The sequence below is a fragment of the Nyctereutes procyonoides genome, unplaced genomic scaffold (genome assembly GCF_905146905.1).
Source record: "Nyctereutes procyonoides isolate TBG_1078 unplaced genomic scaffold, NYPRO_anot_genome, whole genome shotgun sequence".
NCBI lineage: Eukaryota > Metazoa > Chordata > Mammalia > Carnivora > Canidae > Nyctereutes > Nyctereutes procyonoides.
Genome location: NW_026575135.1, coordinates 51,414,874 through 51,438,702, shown reverse-complemented (window position 1 = coordinate 51,438,702; position 23,829 = coordinate 51,414,874). Strand labels below are relative to the sequence as shown.

The 23,829-nt window shown below is 37.8% G+C and overlaps 1 protein-coding gene across 1 annotated transcript in view; it reads left to right on the top strand.

Moving 5' to 3' along the window:
• Window positions 1-19,244, top strand: part of DDX46 (DEAD-box helicase 46) — a 73,672-nt gene extending 54,428 nt beyond the window's left edge. Inside the window, exons 17-23 of the mRNA XM_055302262.1 lie at window positions 347-484; window positions 804-953; window positions 5,930-6,103; window positions 8,081-8,299; window positions 8,816-8,960; window positions 15,595-15,668; window positions 17,423-19,244. Of these exons, the coding sequence (XP_055158237.1) occupies window positions 347-484; window positions 804-953; window positions 5,930-6,103; window positions 8,081-8,299; window positions 8,816-8,960; window positions 15,595-15,668; window positions 17,423-17,470 (948 nt within the window). The 3' untranslated portion in view covers window positions 17,471-19,244. The remainder of the gene's footprint in view (window positions 1-346; window positions 485-803; window positions 954-5,929; window positions 6,104-8,080; window positions 8,300-8,815; window positions 8,961-15,594; window positions 15,669-17,422) is intronic.
• Window positions 19,245-23,829: the final 4,585 nt, after the last annotated feature.

Below are 23,829 nucleotides of genomic sequence, written 5' to 3'. Positions count from 1 at the left end.
GAGTGGTGTTGTAGGTAGTGTAGGAAAGGAGTGCAAACAAAGGGGAAAAATAATGTATTATATTAAAATTTATTTCTATGACAATGCAGTTTTGCATTTATGTAAAATCATATATTTCTACTTAGACATAAAGAAATTAGAAATTTTCTGGTTTCACATATATTTAGATATTAAACTTGGACATTTCACTTTGAGGGGTTAAAGAATTTAGTAGGACTCTTCTGTTTAAAATTATTTAATAATGAAGTGAGTCTTAAGAGGATTTATTAGGTGGGTCAGATTCTATCTTGTGATCTATGTTAGGGTCATGTTGTTAGTGTCTAATCTACTTTTCATCCTTCATTAGGGTTATGCATATACTTTTATCACAGAAGATCAAGCTCGCTATGCCGGTGACATAATTAAAGCGCTTGAATTATCAGGAACTGCAGTGCCTCCGGATCTGGAGAAACTTTGGAGTGATTTCAAAGATCAACAGAAAGCTGTAAGTTTTTTTAACTCCCATTTTTATACAGCTCATTATTGTGTTCTAAACTTCAAATATTTAATACTTGTAAACTTTGATAGAATTATTTTATCTCTTTAGAGAGGTGGGAAAAGGAGTGAAAACAAAATATTCTCTTTTTCTTCAACTCAGTGTTTGTATAATCTACATAGAGTTCTTTTTTTGTTGTTCACACACTAGATGAAGTGTTTTTTGTTATATTGGTGTGCACTACCTTGAAAAATATTTAATGACTCCTAAATTCCTGAACACTGAGGTTTGGTAGTATGAAATTAACTTTTTTGTTTTTCCTTGAAAGGAAGGGAAAATAATTAAAAAGAGTAGTGGGTTCTCTGGTAAGGGATTCAAGTTTGATGAAACAGAACAAGCTTTGGCTAACGAGAGGAAGAAGTTGCAAAAAGCGGCTCTTGGTCTGCAAGACTCAGATGATGAGGATGCTGCAGTTGATGTAAGTGTCGTTTTTCTAAGCCTCATTCTTCCCAGTTGAAGCATTTGTTGCTTTCGTTCTGGAGGTCTTAACATTTGCTTGTTGAGAAAGCCAGGTCTTGCAAGCCTTTCTGGTGTGTGCCCTTCCCAACCTTTTCTTTCTCTCTCTCACTCTCTCCCTTTTCTGTCTCTCTGTATATTCATGTATGCTCTACCCTATTTATGTATTTTCATAAAATGAAGCCATACTTGCCTTATAACCTTTACAACAGTCTTAAGTTGAAATCTACTCATTTTAGTAAATTCATTCTTGCTTTCTTTTTTTTTAATACATTTTTTTAAAGATGTATGTATTTGAGAGAGCAAGCAAATAGGAATGGCAGGAGAGGCAGGAGAGAATCTCCAGCATACCCCCTGTTGAGCACAGAGTCCAATGCAGGGCTTAATCTCATGACCCTGAGATCGTTCATGATCTGAACTGACTGAGCCATCTAGGTACTCCTAATTCTTACATTATTCTTTGATGGTTATATAATATTTTGTTATATGAATGTCCCACGGTTTAATGAATCTGACCCCTAATTTTCAATATGTGGGTCATTTCTACATATTCATATTTAGAATATAAATATACTTTATTATCATAAACTATACTTCAGTGCTTATCCTACATTTAATTTTGCACATTCATTCAGATTAAGTTTTGAGGTTAAGTGTGTGAATGGAATTGCTAGTCTAAAAGGTGTATCTGATTTGGTTCTCAAACATTGTTAGATTGTCCTCCAGCAAAGTGAATACCATTCTGCATCCCCTCTAGTAGTATGAAGAGTACCTGGCTCCCCATGTCTTTTCTTCCCCCGTGTCTTTAATAACATTAGTACTAATATATATTTTTTAAATTTTATTTATGTATTCATGAGAGACACACAGAGAGAGGCAGGGACATATGCAGAAAGAGAAACAGGCTCCCCATATGGAGCCCAATACTCTGAGATCATGCCCTGAACCGAAGGCAGATGCTTAACCACTGAGCCATAATATTTTTATTTTTTAAAACTTAATCAGGGATCCCTGGGTGGCGCAGCGGTTTAGCGCCTGCCTTTGGCCCAGGGCGCGATCCTGGAGACCCGGGATCGAATCCCACGTCGGGCTCCCGGTGCATGGAGCCTGCTTCTCCCTCTGCCTGTGTCTCTGCCTCTCTCTCTCTCTCTCTGTGTGTGTGTGTGACTATCATAAATAAAGAAAAATTTAAAAAAAAAAAATAAATAAAACTTAATCATTATAGAATATCCTCATTTACAGTAATACTCAGTGGGGCTCCTGGGTGGCTCAGTAGGTAGAGCATATGACTCTTGATCTTGGAATTGTGATTGCAAGCCCCACCCACATTGGGTGTAATAGAGCTTACTTAAAAAATAATGAGCAATTATTGTTAGCATTTTTTTGAGTGTTACTAAGTGCCATGCATTGTGTCAAATGCTTTACAGGGATTATTTCATTTACTTCTGCACATTATCCATAGAAGGTAGATACTCAAGAGTATTCTCATGTTATAATTGAGGAGACTAAGACTTAGGAGTATTAGTCTTTTCAGGTATACAAAGCAATTAATGGGATGAGCTGGGCTCTATACCTAATCCATTCTTATTTTAGAGCCCTTTTTTTTTTTATTTTTATTTATTTATGATAGTCACAGAGAGAGACAGAGAGGCAGAGACATAGGCAGAGGGAGAAGCAGGCTCAATGCACCGGGAGCCCAACATGGGATTCGATCCCGGGTCTCCAGGATCGCGCCCTGGGCCAAAGGCAGGCGCTAAACCGCTGCGCCACCCAGGGATCCCTAGAGCCCTTGTTCTTAGCTAATGGCATTATTTGTGACCCAGTGAAGAGGGACCCTGAGGACTCAGCAAATTCAGTGTTTCACAGAGTATTCTTTGGAACCCAAAGAAGCTTGAGCTTTAGCAAAGGATATTTTCATTATAAAATAATTTTGGAAAATCTTCCTAGTGTATACCACTAGTAGTGATATAAGCATATCAAAGTATATGTAAAGTCCTCAATTCAAGAAACTTGTTTAACTTTGTTTAACTCAGAAATCCTGGGGATCCCTGGGTGGCTCAGCGGTTTGGTGCCTGCCTTTGGCCCAGGGCACGATCCTGGAATCCCAGGATCGAGTCCCACATTGGGCTCCCGGCATGGAGCCTGCTTCTCCCTCCTCTTGTGTCTCTGCGCATCTCTCTCTCTCTCTCTCTCTCTCTCTCTCTCTCTGTCTATCATAAATAAATAAATTAATAAAAAAAAAAACTCAGAAGTCTTCCACATTTGATCATTGATCATAGTTGTGGTTTTGTGTTGTTTTTTGTTTTTTTAAGACTTTATTTATTCATGAGAGACAGAGAGAGAGAGAGAGAGAGAGAGAGGCAGAGACACAAGCAGAGGGAGAAGTAGGCGCCATGCAGGGAGCCTGACGTGGGACTCGATTCTGGGTCTCTAGGATCACACCTGGGCCGAAGGTGGTGCTAAGCCGCTGAGCCACCGGGACTTCACTGCTTTTTGTTTCTGTTTTTGTTTTTTACATATTCTATTAAACCTTAGCTCAGGACACAATTTTAGAATCAGGAATTCAATCTGATCTAGTCATTTGAGGAATTTGAGGCCCAGAAAAGGTATTTGGTCTACAACCACATTGGCTGTTAGGTACAAACAGCAGCAGACCCCAGATCTCTCACTAACCCTATGCCACTTCTTTCTAGTATACCATACTGGCTTAAAATTTAATTAGGTCAATGTTTTAGTTATTGGTTATGGTGTAACAAATCAATCCAAAACCTAGTAGTTTAAGACAAAAAACATTTATTTTCTTACATTTCCTTTAGGGTAGAAAATCAGGAGCAGTTTAGCCTGGTAGTTCTGGCTTAGGGTCTCATTGAGGTTGCAGTAAAGCTATTGTCCCAGGCCGTGGTCATCTGAGGGCTTGACTGATAGAGGATCATCTTCTTTTGAGATGGCTCACTCACTGTGCTGTTGGCAGAATACCTCTGTTCTTTCCTCTGCCTGTGTGTCCTCACAATATGGCAACTGGCTTCTCCCAAGGTGAGTCAGCTAAGAGAAGGGGCAAAGAGGAAGCCTTTAAAGCCTTTTATGACTAATGTCTGGAGTCACACTGGAGTTACTACTTTATTCTGTCTCTTAGAAATATATCACTAAGTCCAGCCTACATTCAAGGAGAGGCTCCACGTTTTGAAGGGGAAGAGTATTAAAGAATTTATGAACTTGCTTTGAAACACCTCAAGTTTTTGAGGGGAGGAGGAGCAGAGGGAGAAAGAGAGAATCTTAAGCATGATGCACACCAAGTGCACAACCTGACTCAGAGCTCGATCTCACAATCCTGAGGTGCATGATCCAAACAGAAATTAAGAGATGCTTTAACCGACTGAGCCCCCAAGCACCCCCAAAAATCCACCTCAGTTTTTTAATGTTACTTTGAACATTATTTCAAATCTCATTGTATTAAATATATCAATTCTTTCTCTGGTTAATTTTTTTAATATATATTTATTTTAGAGCATACGTATGAGTGGGGAGAAGGGCAGAGGGAGAGGTAGAGAAAGAATCTCAAATAGAATCAGCACTGGGCATGGAGCCCTATGTGGGGCTCAATCTCATGACCCTGAGATCATGACCTGAGCTGAAATCAAAAATCAGATGCTTGGACTAAGCCATCCAGGCACCCCATCTAATTAATTTTTAAAACCCTAAACAAGCTCTTCTCTGCATTTGAGATTTAGTAGATAAGTTCTTATTAGCCTAATTTAAGTATATAAAGGGATTTGCATCTCTTTAGTTGGCATTGTCAATAGTCATTGTTGGGCAAAAGGCATCCTTAAAAGATGCTTATAGATAGATATGTCCAGCCTCAAGATAACCCGGTGGCACTTGGACTCAAGTGGCTCCTGGAAGAGCTGAGGTATTCACGCTTTGTTCTTGCTTTGATGGGTAAACCAAACCTTACTTGTTTTCCTTTTTTGGCTCAAAGGAATAGTGCAATAAAGCCTTCTTTTCTGGGGGATCCCTGGGTGGCTCAGTGGTTTGGTGCCTGCCTTTGGCCCAGGCGTGATCCTGGAGTCCCGGGATTGGGTCCCGCATTGGGCTCCCTGCGTGGAGCCTGCTTCTCCCTCTGCCTATGTCTCTACCTCTGTGTGTGTGTCTCTTATGAATAAATAAATAAAATCTTAAAAAAAAAAAGGCTTCTTTCCTGATTCTGTTACCCAATTTTTTATTTGAGAGAGAGAGAGAGAGCATGAGTGAGGATGCACAGAGGGAGAGGGAGAAGACAACTCCCCATTGATCAGAGAACCGGATGTGGGCCTGGATCCCAGGATTGCGGGATCATGACTTTAGCTGAAGGCAGACACTTAACGGACTAAGCCACCCGGGTGCCCTGTTACCCTATTTTTAAGGCAAATCCATTTACACTTTAGAAGTTGGAAAGGATTTTGGGAGCCCCACCTTAGGATCATATACCATTCCCCCTCAAAGCTTGTTGACTATATTTTTAGTTGCCCACTGGCCTTGAGTTACTGCCCTTCTTCCAGCCTCTTTCACTGCAGTTTAATTTTGCCTCAACGCTTGAGCCCTGAAGCATCTCAGCTGCATTATGTTGGGTACTCTGTCTTGACAGCACATGGTCCTCAATTGCTGAACTGGCATGTATATTCTGGACCACTGAGGACTGTGTTCAGTAGATTCATGTGGCATTGTATCTCTGTTTTTTCTTTCTCTTTCTTTATCCTGCCATAGATAACTGATTTTTTAAAGTGTGTCATCCTCAATAATTACCTGGTCTATTTTCCTATTGATATGTGTGTTTGAATTAACATAAATACAACTGTCTAAATCCAGTCATTTGGTAGAAATATTCTTTATTAGTTTCTGTGGATATATCTAAATTGGTATTTTTAATCCAATTTTTATTAATCCTTTTTTTTTCTTGTTTAGATTGATGAACAAATTGAAAGCATGTTTAATTCAAAGAAGAGAGTTAAAGACATGGCTGCTCCTGGAACATCTAGCGTCCCTGCTCCAACTGCAGGAAATGCTGAGAAATTAGAAATTGCTAAGAGATTGGCTCTTAGAATCAATGCTCAGAAGAATTTGGGCATTGAGTCTCAGGTATTAAGTAATTTGTTCCGAGTTTTAGTATCTTTGTCAGCACAAGTGAACAGGTTGTTCTAGATGTTGAGTTAGCAGGAATTTAACATTAATCTAAATACAGAATTATTTAATTATTGCATATGGATGATTCCTCTAGTATGGTTAACGGAGATCTTTTTTGTTGTTGTTGTTTTTGTTTTTGTTTAACTGAAATCTTAATGCTTATTTTAGAATGCCCAACTGAAGCATGTTAGCTGTAGATACTTTTATAAAATAATATTCTGATTGATCTTACCAAAATCTTAAGGAAATAACTCCCTTTTCCTTTTTTTTTTTAAAGACTTTATTAATTAATTCATTCATTTATTAGAGCATGAACAGTGGGGAAGGACAGAAGGAGAGGGAGAAACAGACTCCCAGCTGAGCAGGGAGCCTGATTCAGGGTCAATCCCACGACCCTTGGATCATGACCTGAGTTAGAAGCAGAAGTTTAACTGACTTACCCAACCAGGCACCCCTGCCTTTTTCTTTCTTGACTTTTTTTTTTTTAAGATTTTATTTATTCATAAGAGAGAGAGAGAAAGGCAGAGACACGGGCAGAGGGAGAAGCAGGCTCTATGTAGGGACCCCCATGTGGAACTCGATCCTGGGTCTCCAGGATCAGACCCTGGGCTGAAGGCGGCGCTAAACCACTGAGCCACCAGAGCTGCCCCCCTACCCCCCTTTTTAAAGATTTTATTTATTCATGAGAGACACAGACATAGGCAGAGGGAGGAGCAAGCACCCTGATGGGACTTGATCCCAGGACCCCGAGATCACTTCTTGAGCCAAAGGCAGACACTCAGCCACTGAGCCACCAGGCATCCCACCATCTTTCTCTTGAGAGCTTTTTTATTAAGTTAATTTTTAACAAATTATTATCAGTTAATTTTTAACTAAGAGTAAACTTTCTAGCATTCCCAAATAATAGTTTGTTAATTTTAACAGTGCTTTGGAGATTTTGAGTGTTTGTGGATTTATAGGGCCCTCTCTCCAGTAGGCTGGATAGCTTCGGGAATAGCTGGAAGATCCAAACTAGATACTAGTACACTTGACTCAGTGAGGCAGCCACAGTCAAGGCTTAGAGTCTCCGGTTTCTGTGTTGTTTAGCCAGTGAGAATCATGTGTCTGCTATACTCAGGCCTGTACTTTCTCTAGAAACAGGGATTAATGTGCCTAATATAATATTCCCTGGGATTATTACTGCTAGTAACTCCTTATTTGTGACATCAAATAGCCTTATCTTCTCATTGTTAAAAAAGCTTGAGGTTTGAGTCATGTATTACCTACAAAATTCTGTCCACATTAGGCATATAGTCAAATTAAGTCCAAATTAGTGTAAAATAAAATTAGAAAGTCAGTCATTTACCATAATTTAATGAATATTGGCTTGGGCTATGGGGGAAGGAGGAGCTCAGTGGTGGTAGTGGACAAAGATTCTAATTTAGAGGAAACTCTTAGGAGCCACAAAATTATATAAATGATTTTAAATATATATTTTTAAAGATTTTATTTATTCATGAGAGACACAGAGACACAGGCAGAGGGAGAAGCAGGCTCCACGCAGGGAGACCAATGTGGGGCTCGATCCCAGGTCTCCAGGATCATGCCCTGGGCTGAAGGCGGCACTAAACCGCTGAGCCACCCGGGCTGCCCGATTTTAGATATATTTTACTATATTTGCTATCAACAGTTACCTAATTTTCTATGATCCAGTAGAATTTTTAATGATAGAGTTGAGTGTTCTTTAAGTGTTCTTTATTTTCCCATCAAAGTAAGGAAGATAGATTTATTATTAAACTATTAATATGTACTGCTAAATTGCACATGAGTAGGACTCCTATATTAGAAAGGTGGTTCTAGTTAGTGGCTTTCCAGAGAATAATTTGTGGTAGGATCGTTGATCTTGTCTCTGCCCTCATTTGAGATTTGACTGTAGGTCTTCTTTAACTGCAGGATGTGATGCAACAGGCTACCAATGCAATTCTCAGAGGTGGCACCATCCTGGCTCCCACTGTGTCTGCCAAAACCATTGCAGAGCAACTTGCTGAAAAGATCAATGCCAAGCTCAATTATGTGCCTTTGGAGAAACAAGAAGAGGAAAGACAGGATGGTGGACAAAATGAGTCTTTTAAGAGATATGAGGAAGAATTAGAGATCAATGACTTCCCACAGGCAAGTAACAGTTTTTTAAACCTTTTTAAAATCATGGAGTAAAAACTCTTGCTTCTTTAGGAACAAACATTTCTTCTTAAAAACCCATGAACATATATTTTTTTAAGATTTTATTTATTCATGAGACACACAGAAAGAAAGAGGCAGAGGGAGAAGCAGGCTCCATGCAGGGAGCCTGATGTGGGACTCGACTCAATCATGATGTGGGACTCAATCACAGTACTCCAGGATCATGCCCTGAGCCAAAGACATACACACTTAACCCCTGAGCCACCCAGGCGTCCCTCCATGAACATTTTAATAGCTACTCTTTATCTAGATGAGGAAGACAACAATAGAAGTTGTATTTCTATGAATATATTATAGGTGCATTAGGATCTAAATGATTTTATGTGAAGGTGTCAATTATATTCTTAATATTGACCGTAATATTATTTAGTCAACCTATTCTTTGTCAGTACACCAGGGATTTGTTCTATTGTAAAGTGATTTTTCCCCCCACCCTTTCTTTCATAGACTGCTAGATGGAAAGTTACCTCTAAGGAAGCTCTGCAAAGAATCAGTGAATATTCTGAAGCTGCAATTACAATCAGAGGAACGTATTTCCCACCTGGCAAAGAACCTAAGGAAGGAGAGCGGAAAATTTACTTGGCAATTGAAAGTATGTATTATTGGTTCTGTTGCCACCTTGAATTAGGTCAGAGTTGATACAGATGTAATAGAAATGGAGAGAATGTAAAGTCATTTCTAGAGAGGATAAAAATAACATGTATAAGAAAATAGTTCCATATATCATTTAAGGTCTTTATTTAGAAATTCAGGATTTATAGAAAGGTGAATGATCTTTATATAGAACTCTTTCAGTCTTGACAGTTCAGTCACATTAGAAAATCACTCTAAAAGAAAACATGTATTTTAAGGACTAATATGTTTATTTATTTATTTATTTTTAATAAATTAATTTTTATTGGTGTTCAATTTACCAACGTACACAATAACACCCAGTGCTCATCCCGTCAAGTGTCCCCCTCCGTGCCCGTCACCCATTCCCCCCCACCCCCTGCCCTCCTCCCCTTCCACCACCCCTAGTTCATTTCCCAGAGTTAGAAGTCTTTATGTTCTGTCTCCCTTTCTGATATCTCCCACACGGACTAATATGTTTATTATTCTAATAAGAATATTCTGGCCAGAGGTTAGGTTAGAAAGTAAATCAGTAAAAAAAAAAAAAAAAAAAAAAAGTAAATCAGTATATTAGTTCACTTAATGAATATTTATCCAAGCAAGTATTCCCTGTGAAATTATGCCCATAAAAGTTCTTGCATATCTTTAAAAAAATGAGAGGACAAATAATACCATAAGACAAAGTGTATGAGATATGTATTATCTAAGACTGATCAGATTTGCACTTTTTTTCCCCCCAGATTTATCTTAGAGACTGTGTGTGAGAAAGTGTGTACAAGTAGGGAGAGTGGCAGAGGGAGCAGAAAAGGGAGAGAAACTCAAGCAGACTCCTTGCTGAGTGTGGAGCCTGACATGGGGCTTGATTTCATGACCCTGACTGAGATTATGACCTGAACCTAAACCAAGAGTCGGACACATAACTGAGCCACCCAGGCACCCCAGTCAGATGTGCTTTATAACTTTATTTCACACATTCATGAATGAGTTTAACAGTTTCCTTTTTGATTTTCCCCCTAATGTAATATTCTCCTGCATAGTAGGACAACTTGAGATCAATGACTTTCCTTCATTTATATTTAATCTGAATATCTTTGTAATAGACTTAAAAGTGTAGACCAGCCACATCCTCTTCATATATTTAATGAACTAAATATTTTTTGGATACTGTTTTTGGAGCTGTGGAGAGGTTGATTCTATGTGTTCTGTACATTCAAAGTCTGCAAACATGGTGCTTTAAATGGCTGTGATGGCTGCCGAGAAGCCACTGTCATATCATGTATTACCTCAGGCACTGACCTAGTTACTTTGAGGTGCATACATCACTTCTGACAAAGAAGCCTTACCTCATCCCTCTTCACCACTCTGTAGCTCTTTACCTATTTGTTTTTCTTTACAGTACTCATCACATAGAAATTGTAGTATATTTTTATTTGTCTATGTCCCCCCTACTAGAGTTATAGGAATGTAGTGACTTTGTCGTCTGTTCTCTTCCCAAAGCAAATGGTTAAACACTTGATAAATTTTCTGAGTAATACATCTAATTAAGCCCTATAATCACTTGTCTTCAGAATACAAAGTATTATTTGACAGGCATATCCTCTATTTGATCTATTTAGAGCTGTACTGTCCAGGAGAATGCTCTATGATGGCTATGGAGCACTCAAAATATGGCCAGTGTGACTAAAATTTGTAAATTTAATTTTTTATTAATTAAAATTTTTGTAAAGGAATTCATTTTTTTATTTTTTTAAAGTAATTTCTACATCCATTGTGGGGCTCAAACTCCTGATGGCAAGATCAAGAGTTGCATGCTCCACTGACTCAGCCAGCCAGGACCCCCAATTTTTATTAATTTAAGTAGCCACATGCTTGGCTAGTGGCTACTGTAATGAATAGCTTTCCTCTAAAGTTTGTGTTTGGAAAGATCATTGGAAGGTATTTAGATCCATTGAAAGCGTATTGTAAATAAGATTTGTCTCTTAGTGACACAGTTTGTTCTTGTTATATTTTGGCATTTATTTAATTTTGTGAAGACTTTATAATTTTAGGGAAGTTCTTTACTGAATATAATCTACAGATGATTTACTTACGTGTTAGGATTTGATTCTTTCCAGGCCAAAACAAGGAATCCCACAGACATGACTAAAAATTGATTAGTGCTGTGCCTGTTTAGTCACTTTCCTTTGAATTGGTGACCTCAGTTGTTTTTGTGTGGCATCTTAACATAAAGACAAGAAGAGAAACACATGTGCAATGTATCCCATCTACCCCTACGTAGAAATTGTTTCCTGGCCCAAAGTGCGAGATGGGGTCAGAGTATGTTAAAGCACTGAAAAGTGCTGTTGCCAAGATTCTGCTGGTTAGGATGGTTTTTGCTTTTTCTTTAATCTTTCTTTTCTTTTCTTTTTTCTTTTCTTTCTTCTTTCCTTTTTCTTTAGTTTTTGCCTGATTGCTATAAACTTTTGATTAGCTTTTATAGTTCTCATACAGTTGATTTCAGGTTTTTGCAAGTTTATTCACTTTTTGTCAAAGAACAGGCTTTTGGAGTTCCAGGCTGCCGTTTTCACTGATGCCCTCTCACTATTGGACTTCTTAGGTTAATGATGAATTGTAGCAATGGGGAAATTCAGATGTACCCTTTGTATGTTCCATTTTATTCTCATTCTGCCATTATTTTATGCATATTTAAAAATTCATGCATATTTAAGATTTATGTATATTTTTAAATGATATACAAAAGATGTAGAGCTGGAACTGAGCAAATTGTCTATTTTTGTTTGTGATTGTGACTTTAAGTCAGGTTTTTAAATGCATCCTTTTATGTGTCCTGAAAGACTTTTATTCTGCCAATGACTGTGTGTTTCTAACAATGAGGATTGCTGGCAACTAGTTCTTTAAGGAGAAAAAATTACGCTGACATCTTTCTGTGCTTGGAACTGGACAGGTCTTTCCTATTCCAGTGTTCGTTAGGAGGACGTACAGGATGGAGACACAGTGTCATCCAGTGGAATCTGATGATAAAACACTTGGTATACATGCAATCATACTTTTAGTTTCGGCTTGAATATCATGGGTGTCATTTAAGCAAAGCCAATATTTTTTTAAATGCCTGCCTTACAAAGAGCTGAATCAGAGAGAGATATGATTGTTTGCTTTGAAAAAGGATCCTTTATGTAGTTTTTGAGTTTAAAGGTAATTATGTTTAGTATAGTATAAATATATCAGAGTTCATCTTACATATAATTTTATCAGAACTTATCTCCTCTACTGCCAAGTGAAGTGAGAAGCCCATAGCTTCTGCTTAACTTTTGCAGTCACTTCGAATGCTGGTCATTTCTTTCCATTGTCAATTTGTACTTAGGAAATAACCTCTAATTTTTATGATCTAAGCCAGCTTTTTTCTCCCCCTCTGTAACAAGACAATCTTGTCAAAAATGAATCTTTAGAATTCTAGAGCCATAGTGATGCTAAAAAGTGGAGATTAGTAATTAAAATGATCCAAAGCTTGGAGATTTTCATAGATGATTAGTTTTTTAAAGGATTTTTTTTTCTTAGTTTTTGAAACGCCAGCCAAATCAACTGAACTCTAATAGGATGAAAACAGGTGTTGGAAGGAGCCTAGTGTCATCTGTTTCTAGTTCTGTAATTGGAGGGACCCTACTGCCTGGCTCCTTGGAGACTCTGTGTGGCTCAGCGGTTTCAGGCCTCCCACCAGGCAGCGGGAAGGAGAACAGGAAGGACTTATGTGCCTAGCCATCCTGTATAATTTATGGCTTGTTTTGTGACCCTCTCTTTTTACTAGTGGAGAATCCCTTAAAAGCAGCCAGAGTTGTTTTAGGACCAATGAAAGGAAATGCCTCTTTTCCATGGCAGCTTATAAACATATGTAACCTATTACCTAAAGAAGCTTTATAAGTCAAAACTTTAAACTGGTCCAAATGGTCAGGCACTAACTTAAGTAGGAAAATTACTTTTCTACTTGAATTTAGGTGAGAGTGTCATTTTCTTTCTTTTTAAAATAGCACAGAATATCAGCAAGCTTCACACCAGTTCATGCCAAGTGTAGCATATTTTCCTCCTGAATTTCATTTTCTTTGTAATTTTTAGTCTGGCTTTGCTCTTGATTCTACTCTTTTGTTTATTTTCATCCACCTCTCTTCTCTTCCAGCACCCACAGCTTTAGAATGTGTGGTTGCTGGCTGGTGGAGGTGTAGGATTTAGATTAGATACGTTGCTATGTCTTCACCCATATTCCCGGCTCTTTCTTTCCTATTGTCAAACTGTTTCTTCTTTCTCCTCCCCTTTCTCTCCTTCTCCCTTCCTTTCCTCTCTCTAGGGTCAAAAAAGGTCGTTCACCTCTAATAAGGGGAATTCTTGTAGCTTGTTTTCCTCTTTTGGTTTTCTTACATAGAATGATAAATATATAGTTCTCTACATTGCATCCCTAGTTCTCCTTATATTCTTTAACATTTCACTCCTCATCCTTTAATTTCTAATTTATTGGTCCAGCTCTTTCATTTTTATGTGTGCACAGTGCTACCTATTGTTTTTATTTTTATTTTGTTTATTCACTTTTTTGGGAGAGAGAATTTTAAGCAGACTCCACACCAACACAGAACCTGACATGGGGCTCAGTCTTATAACCCTGAGATCATGGTCCATGCCGAAATCAAGTGGGACAATTAACCGACTGAGCCACCCAACTGCCCTCCCTTTTGAAAAAACTTTCATTTCTTTGTTTTTATTATTATTTTGTGTGTGTGCTACCTACCTAGACTTACACCTGCTCCCTGGCCTTGTCCCTTGGCTTCAGATCCCTTCACACGACCACCCTTCATAGCTCTCTCTCGTGTCCATGTCTCCTTTACTTCTGGTTCATATTTCCATTGGCCTTACTGATATTTCCAACTAGATGTCACATGAGCACCTCAATTATAGCAATATCAGAAGTGAATTTCATACACCATTACTGCTGATAATACCTGTTTTTGGATTTGGTATCTTCCTTATTACTTTATTTATCTCTCAACTCTTAGTCACTTAACTCTGCCTAGAGAAGTGAGGGAGAGGTTTTTGTAAGAGTGATATTTAAAAGTCATTCTAACAGACTTATTTCCTATCTTCTCATTATGTTGTAATATCTTTACAAGTTTGTTTTTCTCATAGTCTGCAAGATCATAAAGAGCATGAATCAGTTCTTTGTATAATGAATCTTTAACACTGTATCATATATGATAGGTGCTTAATGTTTCTTGAATTTAATAACTATGGATGAATGTGTCCAGAGTGCTTCATCCTCTTGGCTATCTTACTAATGTTCTTTTACACTCTTTTCCAACCACACTATACTTCTTTTCAGGAATTAAGCATGCCTTTTTTTTTTTTCTTTTAAAGGTTTATTTATTTATTTATTTGAGAGTGAGAGAGCATGAGAGGGAGAAGGGAAAGTAGGGAAGGGGAGGGAGAAGCAGACTTCCTGCTGAGTGGGAGACCTGATGCAGGCTCAATCCCAGGACCCTGATAATCATGACTTGAGCCAAAGGCAAACACTTAACTGACTGAGCCACTCAGGCACACATAAGCATGCCTTTCATTAATTTGTACTGCTGCACGTGGGATTCCCTTTGCAAAATATTCCGTGGCATAACTTCTTCAATGTGGCTAGTTCTCCATCTTAAGGAATATAATAAATGCCCAATAAATATTTGTTAAATAAATGAACCAAGGAATTTATATATGTATTTTTATGATTATATTTATTCATGACAGACAAGGAGAGAGGCAGAGACATAGGTAGAGGGAGAAGCAGGCTCCCTCTGGGGAGCCTGATGCGGGACTCAATCCCAGGACCTGGGATCGTGCCCTGAGCCAAAGACAAACACTCAGCCACTCAGGCACCCAGGCATCTCAAGGAGTTTATATTTCTCTTCAACTTTTTCTTAGTCTCTTTTAGACAAAGTGCTAATCATCTTTTCTTTGGTCTTTTTTTTTTTTAAAGATTTTATTTATTTATTCATGATAGACATAGATAGAGGGAGAGGCAGAGACACAGGCAGAGGGAGAAGCAGGCTCTATGCAGGGAGCCCGACGTGGGACTCGATCCCGGGTCTCCAGGATCAGGCCCTGGGCCAAAGGCAGGCACTCAACCGCTGCGCCACCCAGGGATCCCTTCTTTGGTCTTTTTAATCATACCAAGAACTCTTTTTTTTTTTTTTTTTTTTTAAGATTGATTTATTTATTTGAGAGAGAGAGAATCTCAAGCGTACTCCACCCTGAGCTTAGAGCAGGATGCGGGGCTCAATCTCACGACCCTGATACCATGACCTGAATCGAAACAAGAGTTGATCACTTAAGTGACTATGCCACCTAGGTGCCCTATACCAAGAATTCTTAACACTACATGTAATGTGATCTCACTGGTTACATTTGAAACTCTACAAGTAATTGGAACAATAATGTGGATGACATTCTACCAAGTTCTGAAAGGCTATCTTGCCAGGTAGTACAGTGTTTCTAAAAGTCATCTATAGTATTTCCTACTGGATCTCCATGACATGGATAAACATCCAGTGTAATTCTAGTAATACGAATAATGTTTTCTTCTTACTCACCAGGTGCCAATGAACTGGCTGTGCAGAAAGCAAAGGCAGAAATCACCAGGCTTATAAAAGAAGAACTGATTCGGCTGGTGAGTGAAAACCTCAAGGACTTATTTATTTGTTTTAGTAAATATTTTATTGAATTATAATATAAATTCAAAAAAGTACACAATTCTAAAACATACAGGTTGATGAATTTTCACAAAGGATGCCCCATGATGTGATAACTACCCAGATCAAGAAACATGGTACAATACCAGCATTCCAAAAACCTGTCTCATGCTCTTCCTGTCACTTTTCATTTCCCCCAAATGTAATGGTATTCTGACTTTTAACCTGGTAGATTAGTTGCACCTATTTTTGAACTCCATATAAGTGAGATACATTACTGTATACTCTTTTGTATCTAGTTTCTTTTTCTTTTTTTATAATAAATTTATTTTTTATTGGTGTTCAATTTGCCACCTCACAGAATAACACCCAGTGCTCATCCCGTCAAGTGCCCCCCTCAGTGGTATCTAGTTTCTTTGACTCAGCATTACTTGGAGGAACTCCATATTGTTGCTTGTAGCAGTAGTTCATTGTCTTTCACAGCTGTGTAGTATTTAATTTGTGAATATACCCACAATTTTTGTATTGACTTTGGAGCTATTTTGCTTTTTTGTTTTTACGAGTAACACTTCTGTGAGCGTTCTTTAAAAAAAAAAAAAAAAAAAGATTTATTTATTTATTTAAGAGCGAGAGAGGGTGCCGGTGACAGGGGCAGAGGGAAAGGGAGAGATAGTCTTAAGCTGACTCCATGCTGTGCATGGAACGAAATGGGGCATGATCTCACAACCCTGAGATCACAGCGTGAGCCAAAATCAAGAGTCAGATGCTTAACCAACTGTGCCACCCAGGGTTCTCTTTTCTGAGAATTCTTTCATGTCTCCTTTGTACATACAAGTATGCTTTTCTCTTGGTTATATGCCTTGGAATAGAATTGCTAATTATAGGTGGATATAGTTAGCTTTACATAAATTTCGCTAAATAATTTTCCAAAGTTGTTATGACTTGGAAAAGACATTGTTTTATAGACCACCATGCCAAAGAAAGTGAACACATTCCAGTGTTTTTTTTTTTTTTTTTTAAGGCTTATTTATTTACCTTAGAGAGAGAGAGTACACTCTAGCAAGGGAAGGGGCAGAAGGAGATAAGCAGACTCCCAGCTGAGTGTGAAGCCCGCCGAGGGGCTTGATCCCACAATCCTGAGATCATGACCTGAGCCAAAATCAAGAATCCAAATGATTAACCAACTGAGCTGAGCCTCCCATTTGCCCCCAACCCTGTGTCTTTAGTGCCAGTCGAAGCTTGTAAACTTCCTATAATATGTGTTTTGGGTGAGGACCCTTTGAAAGGAGGCTTTGTCCTTTCTCTACAAATGTTTTTTGTTTTTTTTCTTCAGAAATTCCCCTTACGGAACTTCCCTTGAGGGGATAAAAAGTTTAAAGAATAAAAGATACACAAAACAGAAAGGAAGAAGAAAAACCTTTTTTTCCCCCTTTTCTTTTGAAAAACAGTCTTTTAATCAATTTCTTTTTAGACTGTCTCACCAAGGAGTGATAGAAAAAGAACCTTGATGCCACCACCATTAATTGATTCAAAGCTGTTGTACAACAGTAGTCACATGAACACAAAGATGATTGATTATTAAAGAGTTTTTTCTTCCTTGGTATAATAATACTGACATTTTCTGTTCTAAATATCTGATAATGCTAGGCATTTGGAAAAGAAATTTATTTGACATGTATTCCTTTTTTTTCCTTTGCTTTTTCTGACCATGTATCTTTTTTTTCTGTTCCAGCAAAATTCATACCAACCAACAAATAAAGGAAGATACAAAGTCTTATAAAACATCTAGAAAAAACTTTTTACCTGTGCTGGTCTGTGACACATGTGGCATTTGTTGTCTCCAGTTTACAATGTATTGTATATTAACATTTTTAAAATTCTGTCTTGCTGATTTTTTTAAATACATGAAACCAGTATTTGCTAAAGAAATCTTCTCAGTAAGTACCACCAGAATTATCAAACTGTATTTAAAACAGGCCTGTTTTCAGAGTATGATATCCTTTAATGTAAGCTTTAAATATCAATATTTTAAATATCTGGATAATATTCCAGAAGTTTAAAAAATGGAAATATTTGGACTTTCTATTGACAGTAATAAAGTACACAAGTCACTAAGGAGCTCTTCACCTTATCCTCTTGAAATGAAATTCTGATCATCTTTTCAAAAAAAGGTAAAATTCTCTAATTTGTGTCTCCCCTTGAGCTTAAATTGTACTTGACTCAGTGGAACAATATGAACTGGATATAAGAATGTTATAATAGAATTTTTACAAAATATTTCAGTTTTTGTTTCAATTTTAATCATCATAAATGGGCAATAGTTGGACTGCTTTTTGGTTTTGTAAAATTAAAGATTTGTAGTATAAGAGTTTTTGCATTTCTTTACACTGCAAAGAGCTTTAGTATTTACTCCTTTTAGGTTCCCCTCACAACCTCTAGCTCTGTGTCTAGCTACTGACTCTTTTTTAATCTTCCCTAAAAGAAAGTGATTTGTAGCCTATAAATATTAATGTTTCCTCTCTCCTCTGAAGCGTTTGTTTATACATCTGTACATAAAAATACACTGCTAATTTTAATCCACATTTTCTCCAGCATTATTGAGTAGGTCATGAACTTTCTTTCTTAAAAATTTTCAAGCATAATGGTACCTGTGTTGTAGACTTAGATTTAAAGCATCTCTCGGTGAAATCTAGTTCACAAGGAGTCATAAATTATATCTTTGACCCCCTCAGATATATTTCCTGAATATTCTAATTTAAATTGTTATAATTGGATCACCCAGTATTCTTTTCAAGACTGCTGGTGTATTAGAACTTTGTATTGTTGTCATTTCTTGAAAAAATAAAATTTCTAGGAATTAAATAGATATTTCTTAAGTTAAGAGATATAGAAGTTTCTGAATATTCTTAGAATTTTTTAAAAAGATAAAGCTTACTAAAATATTAATTGTACAATAAGTGGTTAAAATGACAAGGGGTATCAATCATTATTTCTTCAATATAGTTATTCTTATTGAAAAACTAAGATGAATATAACTGGGAAATACTCTTGGATCCCTTCCATATCTACTTTCTTTCTTAGGAGAAGAAAACAGACAAAACACAAGTAACTAGAGAACCAAATAAACCATTTACTCTAAAGTGCAGGCATCTTGGGTTCCTTTCTCCCCCCTTCCCCCAGTTTATTTATTTGCTTATTTTTATTACCTCTGGATAGTTTGGTTCTTTTGATAGAATATGTGGCAGTCTCACATTGGTGACAATTGGTGCTCCCTTCAGCCTCTGGATCACTTTGAGATTCAGAGTTTTACATCATTTTAGCATTACTACCTTTATGTTTGTATATCTGGTTGTAATAAACCACTGATAGTATTTTGTCCTGAAGTGAAACACATTTCTCTGTTACTACATTTTTTAGTGTCACACTGACTCTTTGATTTTTAAAATTTGAATGATGTACAGACTAATTTCTTTTTTTAATGCAGTATCAATATTTGCTCATGTTTTCTAAATTCCTTATAAAATAAAGTTAATTCAACCTACACTTTCTTAAAATCATCTCTGCTGAAATGTTTTATGCTGTTTTCTCTAATTTGGTTTACATTGGTAGGCATGTGAGAGAAGTACTGTACTCTCCGTATCTTTATTTGAAAATTTGAACAACCTTACCACCGAGAATTTACAGTTCTTTCCAAAAATATCTTTCTGAAGAAGGCTTGTAGTCTTAGATTATGTTTGTGTTTGGCACAATACAGGCTATAGGTAAAATAATAGTTCATTTGACAGTTGGCACTTCACCACAGTGCACTCATTTTACAAAATGGAAGTATAGAATTTACCAAAGATGGCTAAGTTCCTTCCAAGTCCTTGTAGACGCTTTATTATTTGATATGTTTCATTTCTTCTTAGCTTTGTCAGTGTACAAATGGTGGTCAGCTAGTAGCACTGTACACCAGAGACTGCAGTCCTTCGTCTGAGGCAGGCAGCCCCTACATGTGAAGTGTTTGGTTTGTTTGAGCAGAATCAGCCCTTTAGTACCTGGTGTTTATAAATCCTATAAAGCCAGTTGTGAGATCTGCTTCTAAATAGCATATCAGCACTTTAAGGATCACAAGCTAGAAAGCAAAGACTCCAAAATTGTAATTTAGCTTACCCTATGATGTCTTCCTTTTCTTCATTAAACCAGCTAAAATTCTTTAGTGACAGATAACATAGTGCTTAAGATAGGAACTAGGGGGAAAATGGCATTTGAATTCTAGGGCAAAAAGCTACATTTGGTTTAGTAAAATGTTCTCTTTTGGTGTTTTATTGATGATGGATGCTAAGCTCTTATAGCAGGCAAGAGTTCTAAGTAACTAGCCCAGTGTGATCCTTGAGATCAAATGCTTCCTCAGATTTGAATCTGGAGCTACTAGTTCTTTACAGTTTGGTACATAGTTTTATTTAAGAATTGGAATTGGTTGGCATTTTTTTATGCCTTCTGCTTCTGGCATGAAAAGCTTAAGATGGCTGTGTAAATATAAAGACAAAGAGTAAATGAATATGTGTAGAGGGGATGTCTTAGCTTTTTATTCAGTTTAGGTGATGTAATCTTCAGAAAACCTTAATAAAATCTCACTTGAGTGGGCTGTTTGGCTTAGGAATATAATCAACAGCTTACTGTTTAATGTTAGGCAAGCTCTCCAGAGCTAAAGATGGCTACATTTCCCTCCCTAGTTAAAGATTCCCTAGTGTTCTCAATTGCAAGTATTTGAAGTTCTTTTTTTTTTTTTCCCTCCCTCCTATATCAACGTATACTTTTCCTGAGGCAGGAATCCAAGTAGAAATGTGAAGAAAAACTGTAAACAATTTCTTTGCAAAATCCCTGCAGAATCAGTGATCTCACCTCTATGGTACATTCTGGCTTAGCTGGTATTTATGTATTTGTAAGTGCATACTATCAAATCTTATATGACTGGAGAGGAATTTTTTTTCTCTTTTTAAGATTTTATTTTTAAATAATCTCTTCACTCAGTGTGGGGCTTGAATTCACAACCCAAAGATCAAGAGTTGTATGCTCCACTGACTGAGCCAGCCAGGCGCCCCAAGGAATTTACTTTTGATTATTTTTCTTGACCTTATTCTTTTCCTAATACGGCTTCGGCTTATAGTTGTTCATGATTTTGAAGCTCTAGCCTTTAAAAAGAAATTCTAGCTTTGCATTACCTTGGGAGGGAAAAAAAGTGAAATAAAAAAATAAAGTTTTAACAACCCTTTGGAAATCTGGAGCTCAGTATTATCCTTTCAGATATTATTACGATTACTGTAGAAGCTAGAGTTTCAGAATGAAAAAAATTCCTAACCATTTTTGATATATGGAAATACCTGATAGTCCATGTTTTGAATATTATACTCTTTTCACAGTTCTAGCTATTATGGAATAAAGAATATGTGAGGATTCAGTATGAAAAATGGGCTTTGTCCATAGAAAAAGCATATCATTTTAACTTGGCACTTGGTAGTAGATTAATAGTCTGTCAACTCTTCTTAGCACTCAGCAGCCTTGGATTTAAAGTGTCCATGGCCTTTATTTCTGAATTCCTAGTAATCTATTAGGTCCCTGGGTCCAGCAGTTCAAGGATCTTTGAAGGCAGTATTTTCTCTCTGTGCTTTTGCCTGTGGAAGTCTTCTGGAAGCTGAGACCCCCAGAACTATACTGTTGACTTTTGCAAAGAGTCCTTTCTATTTCCCAAGTCGGCCCAGGGCCCAAGTTACCAATTTGGAAAGCTTGATGGAAAGAGCAGAGGAGTGAATGCCTAGGAGCTTCAAAGAGAACACAGGTTCCTTTATTTAAGGGTGTCCTGGGGTCTTTATGATTCTGTGATACACGTTCAAGTTTGAAAACTAATTACTCTCTTTTGTTCTCGGGTCAGTTTGACTGCCTGCGATCTACCTCAGTGGTCTCCAAAGTGGGGCACATGTGTAGTAAGCCATTTGGAAAGCAGGAAAAATATACTAGAGCTATTTATGTTACTTTTTTTTTAAGATTTTATTTATTTATTTATTCATGAGAGACAGAGAAGCAGAGACATAGGCAGAAGCAGGCCCCATGCAGGGAGCCTGATGTGGCACTCCATCCCAGGTCTCCAGGATCACGCCCTGGGCTGAAGGCGGCACTAAACCACTAAGCCACCTGGGCTGCCCTATTTATGTTACTTTTTAACTCATCCTTTAAGATACTTATTTGAGAAGGCGAGAGAGCTCCTGTGAGGTAGCTGTGGGAGGGGCAGAGGGAAAGGGAGGAGAATCCTCAAGCCAACTCTCCAGTGAGTGCAGAGCTGATCCCAGGATCCTGAGATCAAGAGCCAGTCCCCATGTGACTGAGCTACCCAGGCACCCCATCCTTTAAATTTTTTTCAGTAGCTTTTATAATATGTTGTTTTATGACATACTGTGTTTAAATATATTGGTTACAATAGTGGTAAAATAGTTTATGCACATAATTTTAAATAAATTTTTCTATATTGGGGATACTTGAACAACCTTATTAGGCAGGTTGCTTAAGTGCTTTAAAATGTTTGCTTTTATTTTTTTTTAAATTTTTATTTATTTATGATAATCACACACACACACACACACAGAGGCAGAGACACAGGCAGAGGGAGAAGCAGGCTCCGTGCACCGGGAGCCCGACGTGGGATTCGATCCCGGGTCTCCAGGATCGCGCCCTGGGCCAAAGGCAGGCGCCAAACCGCTGCGCCACCCAGGGATCCCAAAATGTTTGCTTTTAAAGCATGTAAAGATAGGGCCTGGCATATGGTAAGCATCCAGAAAGTGTCAGTACTATTTTTTTTTTTTTTTTTATGATAGTCACAGAGGGAGAGAGAGAGAGAGGCGCAGAGACATAGGCAGAGGGAGAAGCAGGCTCCATGCACCGGGAGCCTGATGTGGGATTCGATCCTGGGTCTCCAGGATTGCGCCCTGGGCCAAAGGCAGGCGCCAAACCGCTGCGCCACCCAGGGATCCCTAGTACTATTAATCATTATAGTGGGTTTGGGTTTCTTTATGCTGTCTTTCAGCATTGCTGTTACTTTCAGTATTGCTATAAGCTCTGTACCTAGCAAGGACAGTCCATGGCTACTGATAAACTAAATCTAGAAAGTGAGATTCATTTTTTCTGTGTCTATCTTTCAGTTCAAGTGAAAGTGTTTAGGAATACTTGTTGCCTCAGTTCAATGGTCTTTAGAGGCAGCCAGCTCCCAGCTCTAGACAAATACTCCTTTTATAGCCTTCCTTTTGCATGTGTACAATCACCATTTATCATTCAAAAACTTAGTAGCTGGTGGTCTGTCCATCTGATCTGGCCTGCCCTGAGCCAGGCTGAAGCTGTTGGAGAAGGAATGAAGAATGTTGGATCAAGTCCAAATTATATTTCTTGGATATACATTTCTGAGGAAGAAATGTTGGTTGATAAGTTAAAGAGTGTGACATTTAAAAGTGTGCTCTTGTTGCCCATAAAGTGATAATAAACGGCTCTGCTCTTGAAAAAAAAACTTAACATTCAGGACTAGCTTTATGTTTTGCGTGTACTATATAGTATCTCATTAAAGCCAACCTGAGATGATTCTCAGAAAACAACAGATTACTGTATTTAACACTATATTCTAACTATCAACTTGATTTTTTTGTCTGCCTCACCAGAATGTAAACTCCCTGAGGTCAGGGACCATATTAGTCCCGTATCCTCAGGACTTTGCATTCAGTAAATACATGTTGAATTGATTAGTTGCTTGTCCAGTCATATAGTTAGTTAAGTGGTAGAACTGGATTTAAATCCACCTCTGTCTTTACCCATTAACTCATTTAATTTCTTATCCCTGCAAGGATGACTTTGTCTTCATTTCACACATACAGAAACTTCTGGAAAGAGCAATGACTTGCCCAAGGAACCACAGGAGATAAATGGCAGAGAGGCATTCAAACCCAGGATGTCTGACTTCATCTGTTATTCTGGCTACCTCTCCACTGGGCCAGCAAATCATTTGACCTTATTAAGACAAAAGTTTTTGGGTTTGGGTTTGTTTTTTTTTTTTTTTTTTATGATTTTATTTATCTATGAAAGACAGAGAGGCAGAGACACAGGCAGAGGAAGAAGCAGGCT